The following is a 21001-nucleotide window of genomic DNA, read 5'->3' on the forward strand; positions in this document are numbered from 1 at the left end:
TTTTGTTTACAAGACGCCTGGCCTCCTGGACCATGTCCCCCTCTTCCTCATTTCCTTCCATTTCCCTCAATAATCCCTCCCCTTCTCCTTTTTTATCACTTTCCCACTACACCACGAGCTTTCCCCTTCCCTATAAATACAATAAGGTACTTCCTTGACGTTGAGATCCACGTAGATTTTCCTTTTCCTTCGGAACTCCAATTCTCGCCGTCCATCCGACGAAAGTGTGTGTGTGTGTGTGTGTGTATATATATATATATATACCTTATATGCATACATGTATATATGTATATACATATATATGCATATACACATATATACATATGTATATATATGTATATATATTTATATATCACAGAAAACCACTCGGGAAATAATACACTATGATCTGAACATTTTCATGTATTCAGACATTTTCAAGGAATACAGAATAACAATGGGCAGGTATGTATATACAGAAAAGCAGTAGACAAGACAGGAACCTGTGAGGTCACATAAGACAATTTTTCTTGAGTGTATCAAGGCGGGGACACATTGTGAGCTGCTACATAATCAACAATTTTCCTTACAATGAAACTTTCAAGTTTATGTAAGCCTAAACTTACATTCATAATGTTATGAAAAGAATAATCAAACTGGATTCAATAATGTTTCTATCCAGCATAGAACTGCAAGAGACAATTTCTTTAGAATTATTCCAATCTATGGGATGGTTGTGGTCTCTTGCATGTACAAATATCCCACTGGACAATTTACCCAATCTCTTACTATACCTGTGTTGATTAATTCTAGTACCTAGCTCTTTTCCAGTTTGACCAATATAGTATCATATTTATGACAAGGAATGCTATAAACACAGCCTGCCCCATCACCTGGGGAATTTTAATACCTCCATTCCCAACACATCTTCGTTTGCCCTTCCCCACCCATTTCTCTCATATATATATATATATATATATATATATACACATATATACATGATTTCAAGAAGTCTACCGTGAAAGTGGCATTGTTAAGTTTATACTGAAGCTTTAGTTTCTCTCATGCGACAAGTTTCTGTGCTGGTTCCAAATAGCTAAGAAGGAGTCCAAAAGACATTTGGTACGGTTTTCTCTTTTTTAATTTCTCCAATGTGTATTTTGACCTTAGTCATCCTCAGGGAGGGAGTTACAATGGTTGGTGAATACATTGGTTTATATACAGGCCATACATTGTCCAGACATTGGGAGAGGTCAGTTTCATGTAGCCGTGATCCATAGCGCTGCATACATAGAAGTAGCAACTTGTGGATTGTGGAAAGGGGTGTTATTGCTTGTGTTATGTGCATCTACTGCTTGGGAGCGTGGCTGTGGGCATGAGTTGTGTTTTGATGAAAGGTTTTCTGATGTAAATGTTCACTGCTTCGGCCATCTTAAGGTGAAGGGGGTTGTGAGCTTTGTAGATGATTTTAGTGTTTTCGTTTAGTGTTTGCCTGGTGATGGTGGTTTTGTGTTCGTTTATCATGTGTGTCTTGATGGCTCTGTTCTGGAGGTGGTATGCGAGTTGAGTCTTTTGGAGAGGGTCATAGAGATCATGCTGATGTATGAGTTACTGTGCTGGCAATAACCGATGGGGCAATCAAACTTGTACACAACGTTGACTTCATGTAGTGAAGGGTTGGGGGGCTGGCTGTTATTCTTCATTACCAGGGTGTGTGTTTTAGAGGTTTTATAGTATACGATTAGGCATATCTTTGTATATATATATATATATATATATATATATATATATATATATATATGTGTGTATATATATATATATATAATATAAATGTGTATATATGTATATACATATATATACACATTGTGTGTGTGTGTGTATATATATATGTGTGTGTGTGTATATATATATATATTATATATATATATATATATGTGTGTTCACTTGTGTGTGAAACTAGAATCATATGACTGGTGAAATTCATCTTGTTGATTATATATGTTACATTCATAATATAGAATTTTAGCCCTGTTAGTAACAGTAGCACAATTTGTTTACTTGATGCCCATCTCTGAGTTTACTGGACAGATAGGGAGGAACATATGTTCTGTAAATATAATAGATTCAGCATATTTAATGTAATTTACAGAGCTGGGGGTGTTCCTTAGTGTGTTCTTAGGTGCATTCCTCTGTGTCCTAAGCAAAGTCATGCCAATCAGGACGCTGAGGAATGCACCTTGGAATGCATCGAGGAACACACCCAGCTCTGGTAATTTAATGTCACACTTGCCAATGATTTTTGAAATGGGCTCTTGGTATGCTGTTATTGTGTAATGGTGGATCATGAAAATTTATTCATAGTCAATGAATTTTGTCTGTTGCCTCTGAAATCTGTTAAATTGGTCCATTGAATCAGTGGCTAAATATATTTGCACAAGAGGTCATGTTTGTCGTAATGCCTGCTGTTGAGTGAAGTGTGATTGCTTTAGTGTTTGGAGTGGAACTTTAATTTTCATTATGATTTCAAAGAAAATTATTTTCAATAATAAATAGCTAGAAACTGAAAAACAAAATTGAATGGCCAAATGATTAAAATTGATACATGTTATTGTTTGAATGGTAGGTTCACTTGTAGGATTTGCTCGTACGGAATTATTTTTTTACTTACAGAAATGATTTTCATTAAAAGTAATCAGAAACAAATAATAATATTTAATTTCTAAAGTTAAAAGCTTGTACGATAGTTATAAGTGCACATTTTTTTTTTCTCCCAGTAAACTTGATGAAATTAGGTTGCTTATTGTCTGCAACTCTATGAAGGATAAGAAAATTGATATCCACTTCTGGTGGTAACATTTGTTTTATTAATTTAAAATTTAGATAATGCTAGTATTATTTGATGATTTATTATTGAAAGAAATTTTCTTTGAGAAAATAGATCTAAGAGCATGTTTAATGAAATGTATACATGTTATAAAGGAATTAGTGTTAATATGCATAGAAAAAAGTCACTATCTTTGGTAGTGTACATACAAGTGGTGATAGATTTCATTGAAGCTCAAGATTTTACAATTGAAAGTGATCAATTTTAGCAGGAATCTCTTGAACTTTAGCCTTCATATGACATCTTGTTCAGCAAAATAAAACATAAATGGACTAAGATTTAATCTTTTAGAAGAATGGCAATACCAAAAGTTGTACATAATTATTTTTTCATTGTATTGTGTATGGATTCTTTTTTCATGCCATTGAATACATTTACAGATGCTCTTCAGCAAGGTGCATCTCAGTTTGAGCAACAGGCTGGCAAGCTTAAGAGGAAGATGTGGTGGAAGAATATTAAGGTCAGTTTTTATTACAAAAATATAGATATATTTAAATATGAGAACATATTTTTTCTCTGTAGTTAATCAATTATTCTTTATTATCTATTAATCACCACATTACTTTTTTGCCCGCAGATGATGATCATCATGGGAGTCATTGGCCTCATTGTCCTTATCATCATTGTTGGTAAGTGCAATTATATATTTTTTTCCATGATATACGATATTAAAAATGTTCACAATTTCTCTTGGCAATACTTAATTTCAAAGAAGTTAAAGAAAAAGAGTGATTGAATTGTTTACATATGTACATATTTGATTATCTGTGTGTGTAGTATACAGTAAATCTTTGATGATTGTGGCGATACAGGGAAACCCTCTACCTGAGGATTACAATTAAAATAATTTACTTTTTTGGACCCTGTAAATATCTCTACACTTAGAAAAAAATAGTATAATGCATAAGTAATTGGAGAGTCATAAGTATGCATCAATATAATAGATTGTAGAGTAAAAAATTGAAAATATACAATTGATACTGAAGTATAGTATTTTGTACCCAAGTTTAACTGGAGTGACTCATACAAGGGGCTAAACTGGCTAAACTAAAACTGTTGCTTTGTGATACTTACCATTGTTGTCTGTTGACCATTGCCAGATTTTGCTATATTTGATTGTATTATGAAGAAGATTCCACTTACATATTTTTAAATTGATACCTTGGTGTTATTGATAACTCATAGTAACTTATTATCTTTTGTATTACTGAATAGTATTGAGAAAAGTAACAAGGGAGTCTATTCAGGGTATGGGATATGTTGTGATTTACTATAAGCCATTCTGCCAAATGAACATTAGTACTCTCTCATTAATTTTATTTTATTTTTTATTTTTTTATTTATTTATATATTTTTTTTAAATCTGTAAATAGTAAAGGAAGCTGTATGTATAGTACAATGAGTATTTTTGTCGTTCAATATTTATTTTTGGAACAAATGCAGAATGAAAACACAATGTAAACACATGACACAGTATGAACACCACATAATGAAAAACGGTACTGTTTACAAAGGTTCTTGTAAATGGTACTGTTTTTAATTACGTTGTGCTCATAGAAATTACGTAAGACTTGTGCAAAAATGTAAGACATGATGTGTTATATAACACTTGAAAAGGGGAATTTATTTCAAATTGTCTAAAACAAACTCATTAAAAACACATCACATGTGGGGAAAAAATGTACGATTTTCAACTTGCTCCAAAAGACTTGAAAATCATAGAAATTATGTAAGACACAAAAAATCCAAGACTTGACAGGTGTGTGTACAATGCAGCTTCCTTTACTATATATTAAAAATGATAATAAGAAAATAAAAATTGATAAATAAAAAATAAAATAGATAAAATAAAATAGCACATACATGGGAAATGAGAGAGCAGCATGTACTAAGGTTGAATTGGCACAACATATGCCATGCCTTGAATGGATTCTTTGGGGTACACATCTACTTCACCAACCTCACCATCTAACAGACTCAAGACCCTCCCTACCTTTCCCCAACTAGACATTGCATAGTAAACAATATCAAAATTAAAGAAGTTGATGGGAATGTATTGTTTCTGCATACATACCAAGGGCTTTTTCCCCTTACTAGGGAGGTAGCTAAAATCAAAAGGCATAATTCCGCTCCCACCGATTTCATCCTCGCCCATTTCACTCTCATTTACCACTCCTTCCTTCCTCTCATCTCTGCTCCCCATAGGTGATGGTTCATCCCCGTATCTTACCCATCACCTTGGGGCAGAAGCAGTGCAGCAAGACACAGTACACAGCACATCCACAGAAAGACTGCTTGATTTAACTGGTGACCCCTCCCCTCTCCATCCCCTTGTGCAGAAACATTGAAGATGGGGAGAAATCCCTTCAGGCTGTGTAAGAATGTCATTCACCCACAACCACTCCTTAACCCTTGAAAAAGTATTGGGATGGCTTGAACATATGGAATGAGTGGGGGAGAGATTGTTAAAAGAAGTGTGGAGGTTAGGGGTGGATGGGGTGGACATGGGGGGGGTGACAGAGGGTGGGATGGGGTGAGGGGGACATTGAGCTAAAGAGGGATAAATATTGGGAGGGGGTAGTGGCTGTGTATGGATGATACTGTGATGCATGGAAGGGAGTGGGTGGGGGATAGGGGGGTTAAGGAATGGTTATGTTTATACCACTGTTTAATCAACAATTGATATTATTTTACATTACGTTCTTACATACTTATCATTACCATAATGGGAACTGTAGATGAAGGGTTGCCTTTTGGGCTTCTTTTGTGCATTTTTACAATGTTGTTGATTACCTTGTATTTGTTTCTATTTGAGTGAAGAAATATTAGAAAAAAAAAAGTTTGAAAGGCAGAGGTGGAGTGAACAGGAGGGAATGACCAAAGATGAGAAGCATGGATGGTGTTAAAGGGGCATTGAGCAAGAGGGGAATGTCTGTTGAGGAAGGAAGGGAGAAGGCAGAAGATAGGGGTGAGTGAAAAATGGCTGTATTGATGATACTGTGATGTATGGGAGTGGGTGGGGGATGGGATGGGGGGTTAGGGAATGGTTATGAGTGAATGATATTTTGATGGAGCCCAAAAGGATGTTTCCCTGTCTTAAGTGTTACCTCATGAGGGGACGGAAAGGGGAGTTGCTGATTTAATGAAGCGGTTTTGCTGTGGATGTGTTGTCTTGCTGCATTGCTTTTGACCTAGGGTGATGGGTGAGATACAGGGATGACCCATCATCCAGGAGGAGCCAAGACGAGAGGGAGGGAGGGTTGGTGAATGGGGATGGAATGGGTGGTAGTGGAATTATGCCTTTTGACTTTGGCTACCTCCCTTGTAAGGAGGAAAAAGCCCTTGGTATATTATTGCCAGAATGAAAAACTGTAAGTATTTAAAACTTATGAGAATCAAGGGTTTACTGTATTTGCATATTTGCTATATACACACAATGTGTACATATATATAAAATATATATAGATCCTGTCATACACATCTATTATTTGTATTCACATGTATTTGGTTTTTCAGCTTTGCTGAGAAGGAGATCTTGAGGTGTCTCCTGTTTTATATATATATATAAATTTAGATATGTATTATGTCAGTACTAGATTAGGGGTATGCCCCTCTCAGTACTGATTTTATACTGACGTTTCTTAATATTAGAGGAATTGAGTTTTATTTTTTTCACAGCAGTTTCAAAGGAACTTAAAAATAAAATTATAATAGTTTCCATAGTTTATTTGGATTGAGGATCTTGATGTCACCAAATGATAATTTTGTGGTCAAGGTCTTGATGAAATGTGATTTATTTCTTTTGAAGAGTTTTGCCAAGTGGTTTGGTTTTCACATATGAGAATTATTCACCTTGATTAGAATTGAGTTCAGAATTTAATCTAAAACTATACAATTTTGTTAAGATATTCCTTTTCAGGTCTGTTGGAGTACTTGTTCTTCAGTTTAAAATATTCTGTTGTGTGACATTGGTTTAGATGCTGTTATGTAAAGGATGGTTATAATTTCAGCACACATCTGAGGTGTTCATATTACCTATTTCTTTCCCCAGTTGTAGATTTTATATGAATCATTTGCTAGTCAGATCCCTACTGTTGATTTGAGGGTCTACACCTTTGTAGGAAATAAAGCATGTAGCAGCGAAGTAATTAAAGGTTGATGCACGTGGAAAAAAAAGGGGGGGGGGGAGTAGACCAAGAGTATTAATGCTACAAAGGAACTAGTCAGGGTCTCCAAGCTACAGGATTATGGATAAATACATAAGCCAAGACAAAGATTAGATTCTTGATTTCTTAGCCAATTCAACATGGTGGCCTATACGTAAAAATCAATGTTTGGCAGTTTTATTCACTTGAAGGAAGTACCCTGTATTGTAGTGTTGCTTTTTTTCAAGCAATTCTGGGAGCTGCCCTTTATTGAAAAAATAATCATAAGAAAGTGATATAAAAATAATGCATATCAAGACTGCAATTGTAAAAGCAAGTTCTTTATTATATTGAATTTTCATCTTATTATAAATGTAATTCATCTTGTATGATGAGATGATAGTGGATGGAGGTGTACACTGGACCTTTTTAAGTTTTGAATTGTCAGTAGCTGTGATCAAAGAAAAAAGAGGAAGGCCTATAAAAATCAAGTTTCCAATCAGTTCTTTTCTGATTTTGGGTTGTTGTTTAAAGGAGAAACATGTTTTATGTATCCATATTGTCAGCCAGTATGTATTACATAGTATAGTTTCATTCAAAATTTTACCAGTGACTGCACTCAGTATAGGTTATTCTGAGATGTTTATGTAGATGGTTTGAAAAGTGTGTATATGAAAAAAGCAGAATCACATTATTGATTTGATATTTGAATCAAGAGTTTTAAATGGATTCAGCTGGAGAAGCTCACCGAGTTGTACGATTGGTAGCATGGATTGACAAAGAATATATATGTAAAGATAATGAAATCATAATTGTGATTCTGATTTTTTCTTGGGTTAGAAAACTACATTTCATGTGGTTTTGATAGTGATTAATACATTTTAACATTATCAGACATATAAAAAGGCATGGAATTGTTTGGAATATGTGCGTGTGTGAGCGTGCGTGTGTGTACTTATCTAGTTGTAGTGTATGGAGTTGGAGCTGTGCTCATGGGTGTGTGTGTGTATATGTGTGCATTTACGTACCTAATTGTATTTACCTAATTGTAATATCCAGGAAAAGAGCTATGCTCATACATGCATGTATGTACATTTGTGTATGCATATATTGACGTGAATTATATATTTGTGGATATAAATGTGTAAATGTGCATATATACAGTGGCCATAGTTGACCACCCCCCTTACAAGGGGAAAAGGGCCTTTTGGTGTATGACGTATATATATGTACTGTATGTGCATATGTGTATATATATATTTACACACACATGGCTCGATGGTGCAGTGGTAGGGTTTGCAACCACCACTCCAATGGTTTGAGTTCAAATCCTGCCCAAGGCTGAAATAATTTCAGTATCATTGCACTGCGAGCCATTACTCCAACTCTTATGGGTGGAGAGTTGTGTGTTTATCTAGTTGTATTATATGGGAAGGGGAGCAATGCTCGTAGTGACCCGTCTTTGTATCTCGTATGTAATTTGTTCTTAAATTCATGTATGGTGTTTGTACACACTATTGTTTCATCCATTTTGTTCCAGACATCCACCACTGTGTGTGGAAAGCTGTTTTTTTTTCTATCCTGTATAATATAACTAGGTAAATACATATCAAGGGAACATAGAATATTCAGCGGATATAGAAATGGCTGAAATTATGAACAAACATTTCAAATCTGTATTCACAAAAGAAAACTTACACAATTGGGATGAAGGAAGGGGAGAAAGATCTCCCTTAATGAAAGAGATAATAGTGACACAAAGAAATAAGGGACGAAATAATGAACATTGATGTCAGAAAATCACATGGCCTGGATGGAGTTGCAAACTGGATACTAAAAGAATGTATAGATGAACTGACACAATATATAGAATGATAGATTGCTCACTCAAGGAAGGATACTGGAAGACTGGAAAAATGCCAGTATATAAAGGGGAAACAAGGAAGACCCAACAAACTATAGACTGGTCTCCCTTACAAGTACATACATATATATACCAAAGACTTTTTCCCCCCTTACATGAGAGGTAGCCTCCCTTATAAGTACAATAGCTAAAATTTGTGAGAAAGTCGTCAAAAGTAGATGGACTAAAAATCTTGAGAACAATACACTAAATCAGAGACAATTCAGTTTTAGACAGGGAAGATTGTGCCACAAATTTGATCTGTTTTTATTTATTCAAGGTTAGTAGCTATAATGTAAGAAAGGGGCAGATGGGCAGACTGTGCTTTCCTGGACTTACAAAAGGCGTTTGATAATGTACCACACAAAAAACTATTAAGAAAACGCGAAACAACAGGAGGTAGACACGGAAAACTATTGAAATGGATGGAAGACTTCTTGCATGAGAGAAAAATGAGAGCGGTGCTCGGAGATAAAGAATCTACTTGGGAAGAAATGATAAGTAGAGTCCCACAGGGTACAGTACTGGCTCTGATAATGTTTCCTATATATGTAAATGACATAGATGAAGGTGTGGAATGTTACATGAATTTCTTTGCAGATGATGCAAAAGTACTAAAGAAAGTACGGAAAAAGTTTGTGAATCACTACAGAGAGACCTGGACAAGGTCTGGGAATGGAGTCAGACGTGGGAAGTGGACTTCAACATTAAGAAATGTAGTGTAATGTAATTTGGAAAAAGTTAAAAAAGAATATCAGGACAATATAAAATAAGTGCAAAGGAAGTCAAGAAAGTTGGTTCCGAAAAGGACCTAGGAGTAATCATCACCAAAGACATGTCCCCAGACAAGCAGATAAACAAAATAATCGGAGAAACCTACAATTTACTAAGATCAATAAAGGTGGCTTTTAATTATTTGCATGAGATAATGGTAAAGAAAATACTAGTCACACTGATAAGACCAGGATTGGAGTATGTAGCAACACTATAGACACCCAGTACAAAAAAGAATATAAGGAAAATAGAATTTAAAGAGTAATGACAAAGATAGCCCCAACACTTTCAAAAATTGACATATGAGCAAAGATTGTCTAAACTGGAACTACCAACCGTGGAACAAAGAAGAGAGGCGATGTATTGGCCATTTACAGAATCATGAAAGGCATGGAAGTCCTTGACAGAGAAGACTTACTAAAGTGGGATAGAAGAAAATAAGGGGATATGAAAAGAAATTAAAAAAAGATAGTTATAGAAGAGGTCTGGAAAAAAAAAAAAAAAATCCATACAGTGGTGGATGTCTGGAACAAATTGGATGAAACAATAGTGTATGCAAATACCATACATAAATTTAAGAACAAACTAGATGTTGCGAGATACAAAACTGGGTCACTACAAGCATAGTTCCCCTTCCTGTATAATACAACTAAGTAAATACAATTAGGTAATACACTGCTTCTCATCAATTACTCCCTCTGTTCCTCTCATAGTCCTCTCAGTCAAGACCCTCCCATAAGCCTTCCCAACTACACTTAACAAACTGATCCCTCTGAAACTACTACACTCACACTTATCCCCTTTTCCCTTGTAAAGTGGAACTATACAGGCACTCCTACAGTCCTCTGGCACTCTACCCTCTCACAAACATTAGATAGCCTCACCAGCCGCTCCACCATCACTGTACCTCCCTTTTTTGACATTCTGCATGACACCCATCCAACCCAGGTGCCTTGCCTGCTCTCATCTTCTTAACAACTGCCTTCACTTCCTCTTCCCTTATTTCTCCTCCATTTTCTTCACTCATCACTGTCATTTTATTAGTGGTTCTCATTGCAACTATCTTTCCCTCCCTATCCTGATTTCTCTTCCATTATCATCTCTCTATATGCACCTTTTATCTTTTCTTCTCTACTTGATTCACATAATTTTCCTCTCTTAATTTCTTTCCAAGACATTTTTTTCACTTTCAAAATTTTCTGTCACACTTTTACCCCATTTAACATCTCTTTTTGCCTCCGTTATCTTATGCTTTACTTCTTTTTTCTTTGTACCTCTCATATGATTCTCTTGTCCCATTTTGTAACCAATCTGTGAATGCTTGCTTCGTCTCTTCTACAACCTTCTTTGCTTCCTTATCCCATCACTTGCTGCCCCTTTAAGCCACATCATTCCTTCATCCATTCAGTCTTTCTCCATTTATTCCCATTTCTTACACTTTTTCTTCTGTGATTGATGAACATTCCTCTTGCATTTGGTGTCCCCATTACTCCATTCATCCTTCTTATTCTTGGTCTTCCTCTCAAATTCACTCCATCCACTTCTGATTTCCATATCCTTTGTGCTAGTCTTCTCTCCCTTGTTCTTTCCATGCACCAAAATTACCACAGCACTCTTCTACCCTGTCCAATAACTTTTTCCACCCCTTTTTCTGTCTCTTCTCCACTTTTCTCATTGCATTCATCTCTGCAACATGCACCATACTTTTCAGACACTTCATCTCAAACATTAATTGCATTAACTACTAGGAGTGAACATGAAGGGTGACCAAGGATGAGATGGATAGATGGGGTAAAAGGGGCATTGGGAAAGAGGGAAATGTCTGTTGAGGAAGGACGAGAAGACAAGATAGGGGTGAATGCAGAATGGTTGTGTATGGATAATGCTGTGATTCATGAAAAGGAGTGGATGGGGGATGGAGGGTGAGGAAGTATGTGTGAAAAATAATTTGATGCAGCCCAAAGGGATTTCTCCCCATCATCTCTTTTTCTGCATGAGATGGAGGGGGGGTGGGGGGTCACAGATTCAATGAAGTGACCTTGCTGTGGATGTGCTGTGTCTTGCAACACTGCTTCTGACTCAGGGCAGTGGGGCGAGATGCAGGGATGACCCGTCATCCAGGAGGTGCCAAGATAAGAAGGAGGGAGGGGGTTGAATGGGAGTGTAGTAGGTGGGGATGGAATGAGTGGGAGTGGATTTTATGCCTTTTTTTTTTCTACCTCCCTTGTACATACATATATCAATAGCTTTTTCCCCCTTACATGGGAGGTAGCCAAAAAACAAAGGCATAAAAACCACTCTCACCCATTCCACCCCCCAACATACTCCACTCCCATCCACCCCCTTCCCTCCCTCTTATCTTGGCACCTTCTGGATGACCTCTCTTGACCTGGCACCTCCCTTGTAAGGGGGGGGGAAGCATTTGGTATGTATGTAGATTTGAACTCGTGTATTGTTTGAAGTTGGGTTATATCACCTTGTAAGGTATTCCACATATTTATACATCTATATGGACAACTATATTTCTTTACATCAGTGGTTCCCAAACTGTGGGTAAATTACCCCCTGGGGGGATGTAACACATTTTCGGGGGGTAATGGAGGGCTGACAAAAAAATTGAAAATAAAATAAAATAAAATAAAATAAAATCAAGAAAACATTACGGTACCCGGCATTAGGATTAAGGTTAACTTGGTACGTATAATTGTAAAACTAAAAAAAAAAAAAGTTTGGGAACCACTGCTTTACATCCTTTAAACCTGTGGTCTTTCTTAATTTACTTCCATGACTTCTTAAAGCCCTGCCATCTTTAATTAGGAGATTTATCTATTTGTATTGTATAGGAAAAGGGCTACACTCACATGATCCCTTCTGTTCTATCTTTCAAACTTGGCTTGTGTTGAACATCACAAATTCACCCCATCAGAAAATGAAAATGGTGCCTCCTGATGGAGGACCCTCCACTCCTGACCCCTTTCATAAGCAACAATGCTCTAAGGAGTTCAACCAGTGAGCATCTCAAACATGAATTATGAAACCAACACGTACGTATCTACAACAACCTCCCACCAATACCCTCAGAATATGTCCATACGAAAATATGTATACATCCAGATCACAATGCAAATAATTCAAGACAAACCCCCAAACCAAGTATTTAAGGGAAGAGGAGGAATATGATGATGTAGATGATGATGATGAAGTAGATGATGATGATGAAGTAGATGATGATGATGATGATGTAGATGATGATGATGATGATGTAGATGATGATGATGATGATGATGAAGTAGATGATGATGTATATGATGAAGTTGATGATGATGAAGAAAAGGAGAAAAATAAGAAGAAAAGAAGAAAACAACAACAATAGCAATAACAGCAACAACAACAATAGCTATAACAGCAACAACAACAACAGACACTAGCCCTACTGTAAAATTCCTCCCAGGCAAGAATTAGATTGGCATGTCATCTAAGCCACCATCACCCACTACTGAATCATTACCAACACAAAGGCCCGAAAGTTGGCATCCAAGAATTTTGAAGAAAATGAAAAATAGGATTACCAACCCATTTATATATATATATATATATATATATATATATATATATATATATATATATAATTTTTTAATCTGTAATGACTTGGGATATACCACAAATGTTACTTGTGTATTCAAAATGGCTGATAACCAAAAGCATCAGAGATCAACACCACCAAGTCTGAATTCAATCATGGGAAAAGGATGAAAATTATAAGAGGTGCCACAGAACACCACTTAGAAAGCATTTATCTAATATATGGCTGCCAGCACAGCTTCAGATGTAAATGCTATTGCATGATGAACCTTCAAGAATTTTATTGTATGGTTATTTCAGTGATATTGTTATGCACAAGAAAATACTAAACTTGCTTGAAGTAGTATGAGCTAACTTTCTAAATTTGATTAGAAATTGGATGAACAATCTTGATGTGGCCTTGCTGTGGATGTGGTGTGTCTTGTTATATTGCTTATGAATTGAAAGCCAAATTTGACAGGCAAAAAAATTGATGGGGTTGGAGTACACTGTAGTGGTGTGGTCGCCACAAAAATGAAAAAAAAATGTAAAGAATACATTTAACCACTTCAATACGGGACTTAAATCTCGCGGGCAGCAGCCAATGCCAGCCGTACGATGTAACGAAATAATATTCGCATCATAAAATATAGTCGCCGCTTATATCGATCGTTCTCTCTTTCACCCGCGAATTTTGAAAACCACAGAGAATGGGATTAAGGGCGCATTTGGGAGAATGTAAAAACACAGGGGCGACTACAATAAATATAATCAAGACGCCGATATGGCAGCGTCGCGAATCCACTTGCTCCTCATGACGCCTACGTGTGCGGCACCGTATGGAAGGGGTTAAAGAGGTTCCTAGCAAAGCTGATGGAATATACAAGGTCTAAGTAGAGTAAAACTGCCAACATTAGAGAAGTTGATATGGCAGTAGTATTTAGAACTATGATTGGCATGGAATTGATTGACGAAGTGTTTATATTGTAAGACTAGCAACTAGATAACATGGAACAAAATTGAAGAAATAGTTTTACATACTGATGCATTGATCTGTAGAATAACATTGGAGAATGGGAAAAAATCAAATGATCCAGCCCAGATAGTTAGCAGTGGTGTGGTCCCCACAGCATTAAAATATCAATAAAATACAAAGGACAGCAAACAAAATGGTCTTCAGCCTAACAGACTAAAGAAATTTTAGGAAAACTAGCCTAAAAGATACAAAGCAATGGCTTTCCGTACAAATACATACACTCTTGGAATAATTTAAGATAGAATGGTTGGAAGAAAAAAAGAAATGATAATACACATACCAAGGGCTTTTTCCCCTTTACAAGGGAGGTAGTCAAAAGTCATAATTCGACTCCTACCCATTTCATCCCCACATACTCCACTCCCAATCACCACCCCTCCCTTCCTCTTTTCTTGGCTTCTCCTGGATGATGGGTCATCCCTGCATCTCGCCTATTGCCCTGGGTCAGAAGCAATGCAGCAAGACACAGCACATCCACAGAAAAAAAGAAGACGAGGAGAAATCCCTTTGGGCTGAATCACAATATCATTCACATAACCACTCTCTAACCCCCCATCCCCCACCCACTCCCTTCCATGCATCACAGCATCATTCATACACAACCATTCTTCACTCACCCGTCTTCTGTCTTCTCCCTTCCTTCCTCAATAAACATCCTGCCACTTTTACCTCATTCATCCATCTCATCCTTTGTTGCCCCCTCATGTTCACTCCTTCCACCTTTGCCTTCCACACCTCTTTTACTAATCTTTCTTCATTCGTTCTTTCCAAACCATCCTAATACTCTTTCATCAACACTATCTCCCAACTCCTTTTCCACCCCCAGACTCCACTTCACCTTGTTACTCACTCTGTCCAGTCTAGTAACTCCTACCATACTTCTCAGGCATTTCATCTCAAAAATCGTTTAAACTCTTCCTCTCTTATGTTCCATGTTTCTGCCTCATACAGTGCAGTCGGCACAATCACCCCTTCATACAATCTCCTCTTAGCATCCATTCCCTAAATGTCGATTTCTCATTACACTTTTTAATTCCCCCAAGGCATTTACTCTTCTCTCAAAGTACATTCTGCTTTCACCTCCACTCCTCCCTTTCCCACCACATGCATCCCCAAGTATCTAAAGCTATCTACTTCCAGCCTTTTTACCTTAACCTCTTGAATACAATGACGCCTATGTAGGCGTCATGAGCCACGTGTAGGGTATATGAGGATGCCAGCATTGGCTTCCTGATTATATTTATTTTGTTGCTGAGTGACCCCCTGTATTCTGTAAACAGGCTTGATCACATGTTCTGTGACATTATATTTATTCACGATGAAGGAGAAAGAGTATAACAGCAGTAACTTTACATTTTGTAATGCATGTATTGTGATGCATCATTGTATATTAGGCAATCTGATGTGTGCTCAAATTTGACTCCTATTGAAGAGGTGATTACTTTCAATTTGCTGACATCCTCTCCCTGTGCAAACTCGTCACTTTACTTTTACCCACGTTTACCTTCAACTTCCTCCTTTCACTCACCCTCTCAAACTCCATCTCTAACTTCCTTAATGCCTCCTCTGACCCTGCTACAAGTGCAGTGTCATCAGCATATAACAACTGGCTTATCTCCCATTTTTCTCCATTTTCTTTAACCGTCTCCAATCCCCTGCCCTTCACCCTTGCATTTACCTCTTGCTCCACCCCATCCATATACACATTCAACAGCCACAGCAACATGACGCATTTCTGGTGAAGTCCCACCTTTATCTCATATCACTCACTGACCCTGTGCCGGGCTTTTGCCCACTCTAATTAATCAATCAATCAAATCATATCACTCACTTTCTCCATTTCTAATTCTAACACAGGCTCTACTACTCACATAAGAACTATTGACGACTCTTAGCTTTCTTCTTATCCTATATATCTCCAGAACCTCCCCCAGTGCCTTCCTGGCTACCCTGTCATAAGCATTTTCCAAATTCAAATAGGCCCAAAACAATCTTAACCCTTTGCTAAAGCTTTCTCACATATATGCCTTACCACAAAAATCTGATCCATGACCTGGTCTAATAATGAATAGAATAAATAAAAGCCAAGTTTGACATAAGTAAACAGAAGGGAAGCAATGAGTGTTGTTCTTTTTCTGTAACTTGCAGTTACGTAAATACAATTAGGTAAATATTTTCACACACAAGATGTACACACACATTCACATTACATACATAGGGGTGTTGTTAATTTCATGCCATTTCAATTTTTTTGAGCTGGGTAGATTAGTGCTCATGTTGTGGAAGCTAACGACGTACTAGTATTTTGTTTTTCAGAGTGGAATAGGTCTGCTTTATGTGTGCCATAGAACTGATGATTTCCTCTGTTGAGGATAGAAAATTAATGTCTTCATTCTTTTCATTCTGCTGCATATATCTGTGTGTAATTTGCCATGGAGGATGGAAAAGGCATGAGTTTTGCTTTAGGTGACAGCATGAGCGGCCAGGATGTTCTTCGTGTTTAATCTCTTATGCCCAGGAAAGGCATGATGTAATTTGCTGCTGAAAAACTGTTGCTGAAACTGCTGCTGAAATTTCATTTACCCTCTTTTTTTTTCCTCTCACTCTTTCTTCCCACTCATTTTTTTGCTCTTTCCTCCACATTCTCCCACTCTGTTCCCTCTACTCCATCCATGGCCTGACCCCTCTTTCTTCTTCCTCCCCCTTTTTCTTTCCTGTCTCCCTCTCTTTCTCTCACCTTCTCTATCTTTCCTCCCTCTCCCTTTCATTCTCTCCCCTTTTCTATATTTCCTTCCTCTCTGTTTCCCCTCACTTTCACTCCACCTCCCATTGTCCTCCCCCTTTCTCACCTCCTTTCCCATTTTCTTTCTCCTTTCTTGCACCCCTTCCTTCTCCCATCCCCTTTCCTTCCTCTTCCCTTTCACTCATTTTATCCTTCCTCCCTCCCCTTCACTTACTTTTTCTTTCCATATCTGTCCTTCACTTGTTTCTTTTCTTTCCTCTTCCTCACTCTCTTTTTCCACCCCATATTTTCCTCCTTCCACCCAATCCTCCCTTCTACCCCTTCCTTCCTTCCAAATTTTATATATATATATATATATATATATATATATATATATATATATATATATACACACACATATACCAAGGCTTTTTCCCCCTCACAAGGGGGGTAGCCAAAAAGAAAAATGTATAAAATCACTCCCACCCATTCCATCCCTGAATACACTCCACACCCCTCCACCCTCCCTCTTATCTTAGCACCTCCTGAATATCTTCATATATATATATATATATGTAGACATTGCTTCTTCTTACCCTATGCGTCCTTGTACTTACTTTCCCTTTTTTTCCCACTATTTCCTTCCATCCTTCCTAATCCTCACTGCTTCCTTCCATTCTCAACTATCTTCTTGCCTTCTGTCCCTTCATCTCACTTTGTCTTCTCGTACTATTATCCTGTTTCTCTTTGATTTCCTTTTTCTTTCTTTCGTTCTCTCCATGTGTATTATACTCTACATATTTCAGTTTCTTCATTTGTGTTAATACTAATTCATGTTTTTCTCTTATAGTTAACTTCATGTAAAGCAACGTGTCATTGTCTTCTGTATGTGCGTTAATAAACTTATAAGGTCAGAACCAAACCACGTGTAATGCCACAGATTATTTTTGTAAAATAAATGTTGCTTCAGATGCCCATGGAGGTTCAGTGCTAAAGTAATCATATTAGATGATGAATAGATGAATATCACACTTGCTTAACATTAACATTGAAAGCTATGCAGTAGCCTCCATGAGCTTTGCAGTGTCTAGCTGTGGTCTTTTGGTGCTATGTAGTTAGGATGTGTGGCCATGTGCCGTAGTGTTGTTAATTTGCTGTTTTGTAGCTTCTTCCATTCTGCTGTACATCTGATGGGACTACTAGTCCATTTCATTTCCATACTCATGTCACTGGTATTTACAAAATGTTAATTTTTAGTAGGAGATTGACATCCAGTTTGCTGTTTAGCAAATTGTATGTCAGTGACATGTTGCATTTTTTTTAATGCAAGGCAGTTTACACATTTTTGGCCAAATCATGTTGATAAAAAAAATGTTGAATGAAGAGGTGCAAAGTATAAAAACAAGACTTAAGATGGATCTTAAAGTATTATTTGTAGCATTCCTTTTTTGAGTCTTCAATTTTTATACTGCAATGATTTTGACAATGTTTTTGTATTCTTGTATCTGTAGGTCCAGTTTTCCTTAGAAAAGGCAGTTGCCATAATTATTGCAAGAGTAAATAACTTCATTTTGCAAAATGTGTTCTTGATATTTCTATGTAACGAAGGCCATAATATGTAAACCGTCCTATAATGTTTCATGAAGAGAAGTTTTCTCGCGTATTCTTCCCAGTGACATAGTGTATCTTCTTTTACAGAGTTATGTTCTTTTGTATATTATGTGGCTGATAAACAGGACACTTAGATTATTTCATGCAATCTTAATGACCATTCTATATAACCTGGCAAATGTACCTTAGTTTTCTGACTTAATCTGACCCAAACTCCCTTTCTTGTACACAGACAGACCCAGACATAATTTCTCTTACACATACCCTCAATTGCCTGACCATAATGATTCCAACATTTGATGTACATGTTCAGGTACACTAACATCTTTGGAAATACAAATATACTCCATACAGACCTTGTAGTGGAACAAAGAGAGCTCAAGATAACATGTTGCAGAAATTCAGAAAATGCTATTTGTAGTTTTATATGTGGCACGAGGCTTCAAGCTTCATATTTACATTAACCTGGGACCTGTATAAAAAAAAAAAAAAAATCTTGAGTGCTCAAAGCTTCCCATCAGGTACAAACCTGTTTTGTTATTTGAAACAAAAATTTATCCTTACACAGTACACACAAGTACTTGGAATAATCATTGTTTTTGTATAAAACAAGACTGAAATATGTCTGAGGTAATATATACTTGGTTCACTGTAAATCCCTGTTGCAAACTTTATGATAATGTCTTTAACAATATGTGCAGTCTCGTTTATTTAGAAAGATGTTATATTACTTGGCCATGTTCAGGATAGGGTAAGGTCTCTCTGTTGTCTCTCTGGATTTTTGCTGGGTACTAGCCCCATCTGGGGTATTGGATGCATGTATTGTGGAGTTATAGGTGGTCAGTTGCATGCAGCTGATACTTCAGGGTATATACGGGGCTCCCCTATGGACCAGAGCCACACATCATTTTGTCTGTATTAAAGAAATGTCAATGTAGTGGTGTTGGAAGATCTTAATGCTATGATAGGAAATAAACCAATAGATGGGGTGGTTGGGAAGTGTGGATTTTCAGGAAAAAATCGTAGTGGAGAGTTGAAGGTGGAGATGTGTCTAGAGTTGATAGCAAATACAGTGTTTTGGAAGAAAGTCAAGCATAAGTAAACATGGGACAGGGTGGTGGATGGAAGGGTGGTAGATTGGGTTTTAATGGTCTACATAGTGGTAAACAGGTGAAGAGTAGGAAGAGTTTTGGATGTACATGTTTTAAGGGGAGAGTTGTTTGCTGACAACACTGTGCAGAATCAGAGGAGGGATTAAGGAAATTAGTGACAGTTTGGGAAGGTGTGTGTGAAAGAAGGAAGTTGAAGGTAAATGTGGGTAAAATTAAAGTGATGAGATGTACAAGGGGAGAATGTGGCAGGAATTTGGGAGTGAGTGTTAAGGGAGAAACTGGAGGAAGTGGATAGCTTTAAATACTTAGGTGTGAATGTGGCAGGAAAGAGAGGAGTGGAGATGGAGTTAGAATGTAGATTTAGAGAAGCAAGTAAATGCCTTGGGGGATTAAAAAGTGTAATGAGAAATAGGCATTTGGAATGGATGCTAAGAGGAGATTATATGAAGGAGTGATTGTGCCGACAGCACTGTATGAGGCAGAAACATGGAACATAAGAGAGGAGTTTAAATGTGTTTGAGATGAAATGCCAGAGAAGTATGGTGGGGGTTACTAGGCTAGATAGTGAGAAACAAGGTGAGGAGGACAGTAGGGGTGGAAAGGGAGTTGGGAGATAGGACTGATGAAAGAGTATTGGGATGGTTTGGACACATGGAAAGAATGAGTGAAGAAAGATTAGTAAAAGAGGTGTGGAAGGCAGAGGTGGAAGGAGTGAACATTAGGGGGGAACCAAGGATGAGATGGATAGATGGGGTAAAAGGGGCATTGGGAAAAAGGGGAATGTCTATTGAGGAAGGAAGGGAGAAGACAGAAGATAGGGGTGCATGGAGAATAGTTGTGTATGGATGATGTGATGCATGGAAGGGAGTGGGTGGAGGATGGGTGGGGGGAGGGAGTATGTTTGAATGATATTTTTGACACAGGCTGTAGGGATTTCTCCCAGTCTTCTCTTTTTCTGCACGTGGAGATGGGGAGGGGTCACTGATTAGATGAAGCAGCCTTGCTGTGGATGTGCTGTGTCTTGCTACATTGCCTCTGACCCAGGGTAGTGGGTGAGATGCAGGGATGAACTGTTGGCCAGGAGCCAAAATAAGAGGGAGGGAGGGTTATGAATGTGAGTGGAGTATACATGGGGATGGAATGGGTGGGAGTGGATTTTATGCCTTTTGTTTTTTGGCTACCTCTCTTGTAAGGGGGAAAAACTGTTGGTACATGTATGTATGTACTAGTAAGGTATTACCAAATCCATTGCTTCTGACCCAAGATAGTGGGTG

The 21001-nt window shown here is 37.4% G+C and overlaps 1 protein-coding gene across 9 annotated transcripts in view; it reads left to right on the forward strand.

Annotated features, from left to right (window-relative positions):
• The window catches only part of nSyb (neuronal Synaptobrevin), a 107081-nt gene that overhangs the window by 74007 nt on the left and 12073 nt on the right, over positions 1-21001 (forward strand). For 7 of the 9 annotated variants that reach the window (XM_076181740.1, XM_076181744.1, XM_076181781.1 and 4 more), the window contains exons 4-5: positions 3244-3323; positions 3441-3492. In XM_076181740.1, coding sequence (XP_076037855.1) covers positions 3244-3323; positions 3441-3492 — 132 coding nt within the window. Of the gene's footprint in view, positions 1-3243; positions 3324-3440; positions 3493-17854; positions 17915-21001 lie in introns of all 9 variants that reach the window. The other 2 variants (XM_076181790.1, XM_076181798.1) reach the window with 1 other exon arrangement.

Source organism: Oratosquilla oratoria, chromosome 3 (assembly GCF_046742065.1).
Source record: "Oratosquilla oratoria isolate Oo_2021 chromosome 3, ASM4674206v1, whole genome shotgun sequence".
NCBI lineage: Eukaryota > Metazoa > Arthropoda > Malacostraca > Stomatopoda > Squillidae > Oratosquilla > Oratosquilla oratoria.